Raw genomic sequence first — 13127 nt, forward strand, 5'->3', positions numbered from 1 at the left:
ACACAGTTAGGTGGGAATTAGGTGTAATTGAGAGGGTGTAATTACACTCTCCAATTCTCAAGGGGGGGCTGAGAATTGGGTGCAATTACACCCTGTAATTACAGGATTACTTTTTACTTCTTTTTAATTTTATTTTAATTTATTTTTTATTTCTATTATTTAATTTTTTTATTTTAATTTCTTTTATTTTCTAATTTATTTTTATTTTATTATTTAATTTATTTTTATTTTTACTTTTTTATTATTTGTATTTTTTAAAATATATTTTTCTTTTTATAGAATTTAGATTTCATTTCCTTTCTTCTCATTCCCAACCTTTATTTCTTGTGATTCCATGTAATTGCTCGTATTTTTTTTTTAGTTTTTTATTTTATTCATTTAGCATAACCGTGTTAATAGTCTAATTTTTGAAACTACATCTCTTAATATTAGAAAGAATGAGTCATTAGCAAACTTGGCATATAAAAAGTGACGTTATTAAAGTAGAATTTCGTTGTGAATGAGGATTGACTTATATTTTTCCTTTCTTTTTCTTTTGAATTACAGGAGTATTTATTTATGTTACGTTGAAACTTACTTATGTAACGTTAGAATTTGACATAAGAGTATTATGTTAAAAATATTCTTTCGGCTTTTGAATTTAGGTTATGTTTTCGATTTTAACATATTTGTTTTAGTTACTATTGACTTGTTATTTCACATTGCATGTTGTTTATTTTTCACTTACAGTTGATAAAATTATTGTCAAACATTTGAATAGTGTTATGGCATTATATTTATAAATAGTCTTTTTTTGTTAAAGATCCAATACCATGATGTTCTCATAGAAAAGGTATGCTTTCAATTTTTAGAATCAATTAAAATTAAAATATTATTAATTTGAATTATATATCAATTATTTTTTACAATATTAGTTACAAATATATGATTATTAATTAACATATTTACAAGAAACAATGTATTATTAAATAACTAATTTAATATCATTTATAAAGGCACATATTTTTTAAATATTAATTTTATTTTTTTATAATTAAATTTTATTTTAAATTAAATTAACTATGTAATTACACTTGTGCAACCAAACAGCACGCTTGTAATTACACTGTAATTACATTATGACAAACAAACAGGTCGTTGTAATTACCATACTGTGTAATTATTAGGCTGTGTAATTACTAGGGTAGTAATTACACCAATTCCAATTACCAGGTGGCTTTCCAAACAGGCTCTAAGTGGATTCAAAAGCAAGAAGTAGATACATGAATAAGCTGAGAGGATTCAACATCTACTATATATATATATATATATATATGACATTGTTTTTTACAGTGTGATTATCTAGTGTTGTAGATCTGAATGAACCCCCTAGCGACCTTTAGTTATTTCTCTCATGCTTCTAGTTAAGAATGAAGAAATCTTATATATACCAGGTAACCCTTGATAGAGAATTTTATTTCTCACGGTTCTAGGTAAATTTTGTGTAAACACTAGATAATGGCTCATAATATTGTCATAATAATATTCTGCACATAAATATTAGGGGTTGCAGCATGAGATATCTACCTTAGATTATGTAAGTTCTATTGTTTATTCAGAAGTAGATTTTGTTTTAACCCCAAACATGTGTGCAACTTTGATTCTTATTACTTTTTGTGATTCTGTATAACACTCTTGTTAATTAGGAGTTATCTAAAATTTAATTACTGGAAAAAAATATAAAATCTAATTAAATATATAACTTTTTATCTACAACTTTATGATAATAATATAAGTTCAAAATTTAAAAATACTTAAGTTATATAATGCTTTACAAGTTTAGAGATCACGATGAAATCACAATAGAAATTTAAAAAAAAAAAATACGGTGACTTTTTTTCATTTACCTTCTTTGATAAACAAAATTATCCGATGCATGTACTAATAGGAGTGCAAACCGACTCAAACACCCGAAAAAAACCTACCGATGGACCCATCAACCACCTTTGTAGCTAGCTAGTGTTCCCCCACGAATAATTCCTTCTTAAAACCAATCATTGGCCATGCAAAAGGTTTTTGGGTCCATAAAGGGTGAGATAGGTTCTAATGGATTAGGTATGCATGCAATTGAGTGCAAATAGCTTTTTATTCTTCATGGAACTCAATCCAAAATGTTCCTCGTGGAAAAAGAAAAAAGAAGTAATTCAGTACACGAAGTATTTCATATTCACACGTAAAATTCAAAAAAGAACCTCATTCTAAAGATGGGTGATGTAGGCAACCTATTCTTTTCTAATGCTAAGTGTTAGCGGATGATTTCATGGCTCCACTACTAAAAATGCAAATTTCCAAAAAATATGTGAGAAATTGGCTAGTCGGAAACGTTTCCGAAAGAAGATGTTCCGACAGGAACGTTCATCGAAAATTTGCATTTTTTAATAGTGCTCGAACATGTAACAGCCACACGAAAATAATTTTATCATCGCAAAGCTGCCTACAAATCTTGTGGAAAATGCTGGGAATTCCCCTCGAGAAATATGATAGTTCCCTTTGGATGTCTAAACATTCCCTTTGAAAATATAGGGTACTTGTTTATACTTGGGTTACTTCTCTGGCTTTTGAAGCTAATTGGTTTGGATCATATCTTTATCCCATTATTGTATGGCTTTACAAATGTTGTCAGATTAAATTAACTCTTTGTGTCACTTAAGCTGGATTTTAGTTGGTTACTTATATATTTTATCAGTTGCTTGTCATATTAGGTATAATTCAAAAACTATATCCTTGCTTATTCTGTATTTTTTTCTCACTAATTTCAATCTTGTATTTAAACTTATCCAACCTAATGGGAAATCCAAACATAGAAGCCTCCTACCCCCAACAATTTCTAGCTTCAATTCAGGGCAATAACAATAATAATAACTATGCCTTGATCCCAAATAGTTAGTTGCGACTGTCAACTTAATTTTCGTGTGAGTTTACTTTACATTGCCGGTTTTAAATTCGAACAAAGGAGAAAGATTCTTATCCATAGATAAAAAAAAAAGTTATCTCCGATGATAGAAAAAAGAAATCAAATGTCACAAAATCGCTAATTTCCGACGGTCATCCCATCGGAATTTGACTTGTCGCTAATTTGGGGTTTTTGATGGAAAGCCGTTGAAAACGTTATCGACGAGTCAAATTACAACGGATTCCGTCGAAAATTAACTTTGATTTTTATTATTTTTATCTTTAAATAATGGATAAGAAGTTAGAAACTGGCCATGATATTGATGATTGCTTTCTTGACTCTCAAACTAGTTCGAAATTTTCAAATATTACTCATTCAAATCTCTTACATAGTCAGAATATTCCAAATAAAACCCCGAAACAGTACTTGAAAAGTGGATTTTTTGAGTGATACTCTTTGAACAAGTCTTTCCTATCAGTTGAACTAGCAGGAAATTTCTGACACTTGAAAAGAAAATCTCAGTACAAATAAATTATGGGTTTTAAGATTTGCAGGTCATGGTTCATGCATATTGGGTTTGACTATTTAGGAAACTAATTAATCTCTTAAACTAATCAAAATTATGAGGCGCCTCAACCTGTTAAAATTCCTTTTTTTTCTTTTATAATCATCTGTTATTCGAAACTCACTGACATGACTAATCCTGTAATCCATATTCACCCCGCATAAGGCCCATTAAATGGGGAAAACGCACTCTAGTAGGGGGTTTTTCATGATGAGAATTTAAACCCGAGATCTTCGATCAAGGGAATAATGGAATTGGAAATTTATATCTCCAATTATCACAACACATTTTTTTATCATGTCAAGAAGCGAGACTTTTGTCCTAAAGTATTCCTTAGAAAGAACTTATTTTATGTAATTACCAGAAGTCGACACCTCCAATAAAATAATATAAATGGCGTGTTCGCTAATTAATTAATAGATTGAATGATTGACTATATATTAGTATAAGTTATTTGAACTATTATAAGACTCAGAAGGATTAGAAGCTGCTAAGTTATTTTTATTGTTTGAATGTTTGTCACCCTATTTGAATATGTGGCTAGCTAGCCTTATTCATACCGCATATACATAAACAAAACTATTTTGAATAACATAAAATTTTAATTTATAAGTGCAACAAAACAAACAAAGAACTCAGATCCACTATGACAACCACAAGTTTTATTTTTCATTTACAAGTGATAATATTATCAGACTGGTATTAGAAACTACACTATGCTGAAGAAAACCTTAAATTTTAAATTTTTAATATGTGGACAGACCATATTGATGCATACACAACAACTACACCTCAAACCCAAACAAGTTATGTCGTATCTGTAAAAATAGGAGAAAATCAATTATTGTTCAAAGTTTAGCAAAATCTTGAAGAGTCAAATTTAGGCCCTTGAACTATTAGAAAGATATGATGTCCAAAAACTAAGTTGCTAAATGACCTTGCGATTCAACAGAACCATGAGACAGTTCATTTTTATTTGGTTTGATGAGTCCCAGCATAACTTCTGAGTTCTGATACAAAAGACTGAGGCTACTATGTGTCAATGAGCTCCTATATGTTGCTCATACACTAAAAAAAATGCACTACTTTTGGAGGATCGACATGCATCCAACTACTTTTTGAAGAGTTCAAGCAACATAAACGCCTCCTACACCAAACGCCTCCTACACCAATTGCTTAAGAGCCCAAAAACATAACAAGTGACATAACCAAGAATCAAGATGCTTCACAAAGCTTCAGGTCTCAATGATCAAGAAAAAGATGTTTCTCCGCGTGTATGTGAGAGATGGGGGAGAAAAAGATAGACAAAAACATAAGAGTATTCCAATTTAAACACAAGATAAACATTAAATTATGGGTTCCTGGAGATAACATAGCTGCAATTTCAATGGAATACATAGAAGAGAGTTTCAAAATTCAGCACATCTGATACTAAAATGCAAGAAAACTAGAATCATCATTTTCCACAAAGGGCATAACGAAAAATAATGCTGGTCGAAAATACAGCCGTGTAGATGGAGAGTTCATCAGATATCCAAGTGTTCATTCCCATCCATTTAACAAATTGTCAAAACATTAAACAACGGTCGGACAAGAATGCTAAGAGCCTTCATTCTAGATGGGATGAAAACATACAAGAAACAAGAACTTTCAATTTCTATAGATAAGAAAAATGGGGGGGGGGGGGGGGGGGGGGGAAATCTATCAAAGACAACAATGGTCAAAACTTCTTGTTGCTTATATTACTATGAAATTTCTTCAACGAGCTTAGATCCATTTGAAGAGAGAATGCGCTCAATCTTAGTTATAAAATGCAGCAGTTCTCATTTCATTCAATGCATTCTAATTGATTCTTCTCATATACAAGTTACAAAAAAGGTGAACTAAGATCTGGCTTCTGATTGCAGCCCTGACAGTCTTCTACATGAAATGGAAAAAAAAAAAAATCTAAGTCGTCAATTTCATAGGTGATTATCTTTCATCATAATTCTATGAAAGGAACAAGCATGTGGGAAGACTTCCTACTTGTCTTTTTTTTTTTTTTTTTTGACACAAACTGTTGGAACGTGAAAATGTCCAACTTGCGGAAACAACATTTAGCATTTGGATGCATCATGGCACACTAGCCCATCTCCTCTATCCACGCTGAGTTTTAAGTGTCCTGTGAAAGAGATCAGAGTTTCAATTTAAGATCCAGATCACTCGCTCAGGAAAAAAAATAGTAAATATACATCAACATGATTTCACTCAAGGATATAAAATGAGTAAGTATATTATGAATTCAAACTCCACAAAACTGAGAAGACAACAAGTTAACAAACAAAACTGTTTTGTTAGGCATATCTGTTAAACCATTAGTAACAGAGAATTATATGTTGCTAAGTTGAAAATTGAAGCAACTTAAAGTCAAAACTTCTTGACAAAGATCTAAAAAGAACGACACTCATAGTGAAGATTCATAAGATCAACACTGACTACTTTGGCATTGAGATGAAAGTGAAGATACATAAAGTCGACACCAGCTAGTTTTTTTTTTTTTTTTAAAGTAGTTAGTAGTAGTAGTTGTTATTGCTTCTTTTTCTTTTCTTTTTTTTTTCTTTGTTTTTGCCGAAGGGTGGGGTAGGGTGTTGCTTAGAGGAGCATGGCCGTGATTCTATAACACTGTATACATGTATGATTGGTCGCTTTTGTTTTTATAGCATAGGTTTCATGCACGGATTTGTCATGTAGTACCTGATAGTAATCAAGAGAAAGGACATTCATATTCTGAACGGAAAAGGGCCTAAAATACCCTCGAACTATTAGAATTGGTGCAAAAATACCCTCCATCCACCTTTGAGCCCCCAAATACCCCTGTCATTCACTTTTGAGCCCCCAAATACCCCTGACATCCACCTATGGGATATAATATACCCTTATTTCTAACAGTCTCATGTTGACGCCCAATTTTGTCCATCCTTTCATCCAATTTACATTGTTGAGCTTCGATTTTATTAGAATATTAATTATATATTTTTTTTATCACAACCTTTGGTTAAATTTCTTGATGATCTCTATTATTATTATTATTATTATTACTACTACCTTTTCGTTTTACTAGAAAAAAAAATCACTCATGCATTTATTCTCCTTCTGGCTTAATTGCAGTGTTAATCCTATTCGCATCTCTATAATATTTATTTAAACATATTTTTGATATTAGCGTCACACTTATAGTTGTTGTTATGTTTCTATGATTACTTTACTATTACAAGTTATAAAATTATTTACCAAAATATTTTATCCCTCTACTTTTATTATCAGTATGAAAATCGAGAAAATCTATTTGAAATTACTATATTCCCCAAATAAACCAAATAAATTTTTTCACCCATTTCCTAAAGTTTCTACCCAGCCCATAATCCCTTTCCAACTAAAAATCCCTAAAGGTATCAGGTTACCCCCAAAACCAAATATCCATAACTCATTGTTATTTACTCAAAATTCCTAAGACCCCGCCATCTCTAAATTTCGTTAAAATCAAACATTCCCCAATTCTCGTCGAAATTCCATGGCTACAAAATCCCTTTTTTTGTGCCTTTTATATTCTTTCATTTATTCTAATTTGATTTTCTCTTCTCTTCTCTTCTCTTCTCTTTTCCATTCCACTTTATTTCCTTAATTCATTCACCTTAATTTCTTACTAGTAATCATAAAAATCATAGCTTAATATCCGCCTTAATTGCGAAATCAAAACTTTCCTCTTTTCATCTAATATGCCAAGAACAAAATGACAGAAGTTTGGACCCGAATCTGTTTGAAAAAACCGTCCAAGTTCAAGATTATTATTATTATTATTAATAATAATAATAATAATAATAGTAGTAGTAATAGTAATAATAAAAGTAATAATAGTAATAGAGATCATCAAGAAATTTGACTACAAGTTAACATAAAAAAATACAATTAATAATCTAATAAAATAAAAGCTTAACGATGTAAATTGGACGAAAGGATAGACAAAATTGGGTGTTGGGGCTGTTAGAAATAAGGGTATATTAGACCCCATAGGTGGATGGCAGGGGTATTTAGGGGCTCAAAGGTGGATGACAGGGGTATTTGGGAGCTCAAAAGTGGATGGAGGGTATTTTTGCACTAATTCTAATAGTTCGAGGGTATTTTAGGCTCTTCTCTGTATTCTAAATAATGAAATCTAGTTTACTAGACAACGCATTTCATCAAATTGTCAAGTGTCTGATAGTAATCAAGAGGACTGAAATTTCACTTTAAGGGTAAAATGAAATGAATTCCTAGAGGATGCATCACATGTAAATTGTTAATTTGGTTGTCGGTATTATAGCAACAGCAAGTAAACAAGGAAATTTGTTAATCCAGTGGAAAGGATCGTCTGCTATATACTAATTTCTTTCTTTCTTTTACTTAGAATCACTTGAAGTGGAGTCGCAAAATCATAAGAAACTTTACAAGGAAATAATTCCATATCTGAACCATTTCATTACGAATAATTTATATTTATATAAATAAAGAGAACAAGGGAAGCAAAGGCTTCAAAGTTCGATCAAATACCTTTTCTACCGGCCTCTGCTATTGTTGATTGAGCCCGATACTCCACATTTATGTATGTTTCTGATCTACTCAAATTCAAACTGCACATCTACGTGCATGTATTTCCTCATCAGCTGAACAATAGACGAGGTAAATCCAGCCAACATTTGGCACTCTTCATGTGTTTTAGTCTCGGAAATCACTCCATGAATAACTAATTTGGTGAGATTAGGGCATCTTTGCAGTAGACCAGCAACCCACTGAGTAAAGACGTCATTAATTACCGTTGATCCCAGCTCCAACACATTGACATTCTCTAACAGAGATAATCCTTGTAAACCAGATTGAAGAATTCCCTCCCTTAAGTCGTCTCTTAAATCATAACTAACTGCAAGATGGTTTAATTGTGGGAAGCAAAGTGCAATCGTTTCCACATCCACAATTTCGTCCTCTTCATCAAATACAACGTCCCATAACCTGAGACTTCTCATCGTGGAGGATTTCGAAATCATCTGATAGAACTTGGACCAATTTATCGTGAAATTACTAACATCTACAGTTTCAAGATTATCAACAGCGTCACCGACATCGAGATGTATAATACTAACATCATCGATCTTGAAATACTTCAAAGTTCCTTTTCCGACGAGCTCAAAAAGCTCAAGCGCACAGTCTTTTAAGTGCAGATTCTCAAGGCTGTCAGCTTCCAATATAAACTTGTCCAAACTTATCGCTTCGATGTAGATACTCTTTAGTGTAGTGCTGTTCAGCTCAACAGTTACCTGTGCATAGGGGTGGCAAAATAAGTCCAGGAGAACATGATCCGCCAAACCCGCCCAAGTTTGGGCTGGTCATTGACCCGTTTCAGCCCAATCTATTTCAGCCCATCAAAAAATTGGGCTGTTATGTAGCCCAAATTGACCCATGAGAAATCTTGTCAAGATATTTTCAAAAAGACAGTTTTTTTATTTGATATTTTATATATGCTATCATAAAGGAAAAAATAGATTTATTAGGCATCTAAACAATTATAAGAGAACAAACAAAGAAATTAAAACTTAGAAAGAATTGGGAGGGTTAGGCTATGACCCGCTTCTTAGCCTAGCTCATTTCAGCCCAAGTAACTTTTGATTAGCTTAGCCCATTATTACCCGCCCACATTCAGTCCAACCCGGCCATCTGACACCCCTAGTTACCTGTGCATCCGACATTGCGATCTCCGGATTCATAAGAGCTAAAATTTCGATCTTCGGACAAGCTGTCAGTAATAAATTCAGATCCAATGCTGAAATACTGACATAACTTAATGAAAGGGATTTTAGGCAAAGGAACCTCTGATAATTTGGTTCGACCCCTGATACGGAATTATGAGCAAGCACCAACATTTCCAGCTTCTGTCTCCCGCATATATCAAGAATGTTAATATTCGGAGTCGTTCGGACATTGTAAAACAACCATTGCAACGATTCTCTCGTATACATGAGCCAAGCAACTACAGTGGAAGCCGAGAACTCGTCAACATCGTCCATCAATATTGATAAACCTTGTAAACGTGTAGTTTGAAACAATGTCTGAGTAATCAGTATCTCGAGCCTACTAGTACTTAGGTCTTGATAGAGTGGCCAATCATGAGAATTGAATGAAAGAGTATGGAGGTGTTTCTGACAAGCTTCGCGCCACTTTCTACACGTTGCGGAAGCTACGATTACATCCCTCGCTGCTCCGAGATGAGAGAGGATATTCCCAATGACCTCAACAGGAAGGTAATCCATATCACTGGAACAAGTAAAATAAAAATCAGAATTTGAATCCCAAAATGGATTCTCACAGGAAACTTTACAGTGGCTAAGCTTATAAGCTGGTCAAATTGGCTTATAAGCACTTGTTAGCTTATCTACGCATTGGGTACGCCAAAGTGCTTTTAAGCCAAGTGCTTATAAGCAGAGGCAGATCCAGGATTTTAAGCTTGTGGGTTCATAAAAAAATAAAATAACATGCAAATTTGGGATAAGGATTTAGGGATTTTTTTGATAAGTAATTTGTGGAAGAACGACACAAGTTTTGAACACTAGTTTTTCTTGTTTCTTACTCCCTCCGGATCAAAAAAAGAGTCCACTTAGCCATTTACACACCCCTTAAGAAACTACTTACTTCAAGAAAAAAAATATGTAAATTGACTAAACTAACCCTTATTAAATAGACATTGGGATTTGATCACATAAGACTTAATAGGGGCAAATCTGAAAAGATAAGATTAATTGTTTCTTAGTTTAATAAATGGACACTTTTTTTACCTAAGAAAAAAAGGCTAAGTGGACACTTTTTTTTTATCCGGAGGGAGTATTTGTTTTGGTTTCAAATTTGACTTGAAATGTTGGGATTTGGAAAAAATAACAATTTATTGGCTGATTGCTTCTTTTTAGTTGACTTTGTAACATATATTTTTTCTTAAAAAAAGAGCAAAAATGTGAAGCACTTGCATTTTATAACTGTCTTCTGCTTTTTAGAAGTCAAAAAGCGAGTTGAAATTTAAAAAACGATGGTAGGCAGGATCGATCACGCGCACACCCGGACGAAACACGCCTTAGGAGTTCCTGCGCTGCCCTGAAACCATCCATTCAGCCATTTAGTTATGGGTTCCTAACTGAAAATATTTATACTCTTCCTATATTTTCCAATATAATAATAGGACCTACGGTAGCTGGTGTGGGTTCCCGAGAACCCACGCCTGCTACTGGAGATCCGCCCCTGCTTATAAGCCATAAGCTGGTCATCCTCAACTTATGACTTTCCAGCTTATAAGCACTTTTGCTTTGACCAAGTATTTTACTATTTTTATCCTTAACCTTTTTTTCTAATTCTCAAAATATCTTTCTCAAAACTAAACTCTTCGTTGTTCCTCCTTGTTTTACATGGATACTTTAAAAATTATAATTTTAGCAAAAAATTTAAGGATATTTTAGTCACATTAACAAAAGAACGGCTTATCAGCACTGTTTGACCAAACACATCAACTGCTTGTTAACAGTTTCAGCATTTCTATCCAAATACGGAATTGTTTGTTTATAAAATTAGTTTTAGCACTTGAAACTTAATTAGCTATTTACAATCGGCTAATCCAAACGGGCTCTTAAAATCAAACCACATAGAAGCCCAAGAGTTTGCAACCTCTCAAGCCATTACTGTTATCCTAGTAACCCCAAAATGGGGCATCACCAAATTAATCAAGATTTGATTTTTTTCCTTCAATCATTGCATGAAAATTAAACTTTTAACCTTCACATACCACACTAACTAAACCAAATAACATGCATTCACCAATATATACACATAGCCAAAGAAACAATGCATCAAATGGGGGCCTCTAAAACACAACATCTTCACAACTTCTGAAGAAAAGAAACTGCATTTTATAACAAAGAAATTACTATCCCAAGATCTATAGCAATTTTCTGATTGTACAGCCAAAAAAGTTCAAGTTTTTTAACATACCCAATTGAGAAAACTGCAAAAAGAAACGAATGATTGATGCCATCCCACAGGATCACCAAGAAATGAGAACCAGAATTTTTTAGGTACCATTATTCTGCCCATGGAGGTGTAAGTATGAGAGAAGCAAATGGGAAGGATAATCTATTCAGAACCTAGTAAGCCAAAAAAAATAATTATGGTCTAAAAATCCTAGGGCCGCCTAATATCCTAGTAACCCCACAATGGGCATCACTATATTAATCAAGATTTCATTTTTCTTCAATCATTGCATAAATTTTAACTTTCAACCTTCAAATATGCCACTAACTAAACCAAATAGAACCCAAAGATTTAGTAACCTCTCAAGATTACTATTATCCTAGTAGCCCCTCAATGGGGCATTACCGCATTAATCAAGACTTCATTTTTCTTCAATCATTGCATAAATTTTAATTTTCAACCTTCAAATATGCCACTAACTAAACCAAATAGAACCCAAAGATTTAGTAACCTCTCAAGATTACTATTATCCTAGTAACCCCTCAATGGGGCATTACCGCATTAATCAAGACTTCATTTTTCTTCAATCATTGCATAAATTTTAATTTTCAACCTTCAAAAAAGGCACTCACTAAACCAAATAGAACCCCAAGAGTTTGTAACCTCTCAAGATTAGTATTATCCTATTAACCCCACAATGGGGCATCACCACATTAATCAAGATTTCATTTTTCTTCAATCATTGCATAAATTTTTTACTTTCAACCTTCAAAATGACACTAACTAAACCAAATAGAACCCAAAGAGTTCGTAACCTCTCAAGATTACTATTATCCTAGTAACCCCACAATGGAGCATTACCAAATTAATCAAGATTTGGTTTTTCTTCAATAATTGCATGAATTTTAACTTTCAACCTTCTAATAAAACACTAAAAAAACCAAGTAACAATCATTAATGCATCAAATGGGCGCCTCAAGAACACAATAATTTCACAATTTCTGAAGGAAAAAAACTACATTTTATAACATAAAACAACACTAACCCAAGATCTATAACAATTTTCTAATTGTAAACCTTAAAAAGTTTGCATTTTTTAACATACCCAATTGAGGAAACTGCCAAAAGAAATGAATGATTGATGCCATCCCACAAAATCACCAAGAAATGAGAACCAGAATTTTTCAGGTACCATTATTGTTGTGTCCATTAGGTTGTAAGTATGAGAGAAGCAAATGGGAATTAAGGATAATTGGTTGAAGGGAACAGATGAAGAGTGAATCAAGGAAATGGTATTATAAGTGAAAATTGGAGATCCGCCAACTTTGAGAGGGAGATAATGAGAGATAAAGGAAAATTTAGTATAGGGAAAAACAAAACTGATTTATATTTTGTTGGAAGGGAAGGAAATGGGTCATTTGCACTTTTGTCCCAATTTAGAGTCCGTTTGGATTAGCTGGAAAAAAAAAATGTGACTTTTAAGTATAAGTGCTTAAAGTATTTTTAAGTGTTAAAAGTTATTTTATAAATAATCAGTTAAATATTTGAATAAAAGTGCTTAAAGGGTATTTAGAAGTAGAGGTAGTATTGGAATTAACAGAAAACATAGGATAA

General features: G+C 32.7%; 1 protein-coding gene across 1 annotated transcript; it reads right to left on the reverse strand.

The window, feature by feature from the left end:
• Window positions 1-5522: 5522 nt before the first annotated feature.
• Window positions 5523-12916, reverse strand: LOC132600585 (F-box/LRR-repeat protein At1g67190-like). The gene is made up of 4 exons (XM_060313850.1): window positions 12619-12916; window positions 9239-9818; window positions 8064-8824; window positions 5523-5658 (listed from the first exon to the last, which is right to left on the reverse strand). Exons 2-3 carry the CDS (start codon window positions 9812-9814, stop codon window positions 8129-8131), a joined length of 1272 nt encoding a protein of 423 aa, XP_060169833.1. The 5' UTR covers window positions 9815-9818; window positions 12619-12916; the 3' UTR covers window positions 5523-5658; window positions 8064-8128.
• Window positions 12917-13127: the final 211 nt, after the last annotated feature.

Source organism: Lycium barbarum, chromosome 6 (assembly GCF_019175385.1).
Source record: "Lycium barbarum isolate Lr01 chromosome 6, ASM1917538v2, whole genome shotgun sequence".
NCBI classification, from domain to species: Eukaryota; Viridiplantae; Streptophyta; class Magnoliopsida; order Solanales; family Solanaceae; genus Lycium; species Lycium barbarum.

What these genes read in the sequence shown, in the direction of transcription:
- LOC132600585 (XM_060313850.1), bottom strand. Translation starts at nt 9,814, where the DNA reads ATGGATTACCTTCCTGTTGAGGTCATTGGGAATATCCTCTCTCATCTC. An exon ending in TCGCAATGTCGGATGCACAG is followed by an intron (nt 8,825 to 9,238) that starts GTAACTAGGGGT and finishes CCCTATGCACAG; the next exon opens with GTAACTGTTGAGCTGAACAG.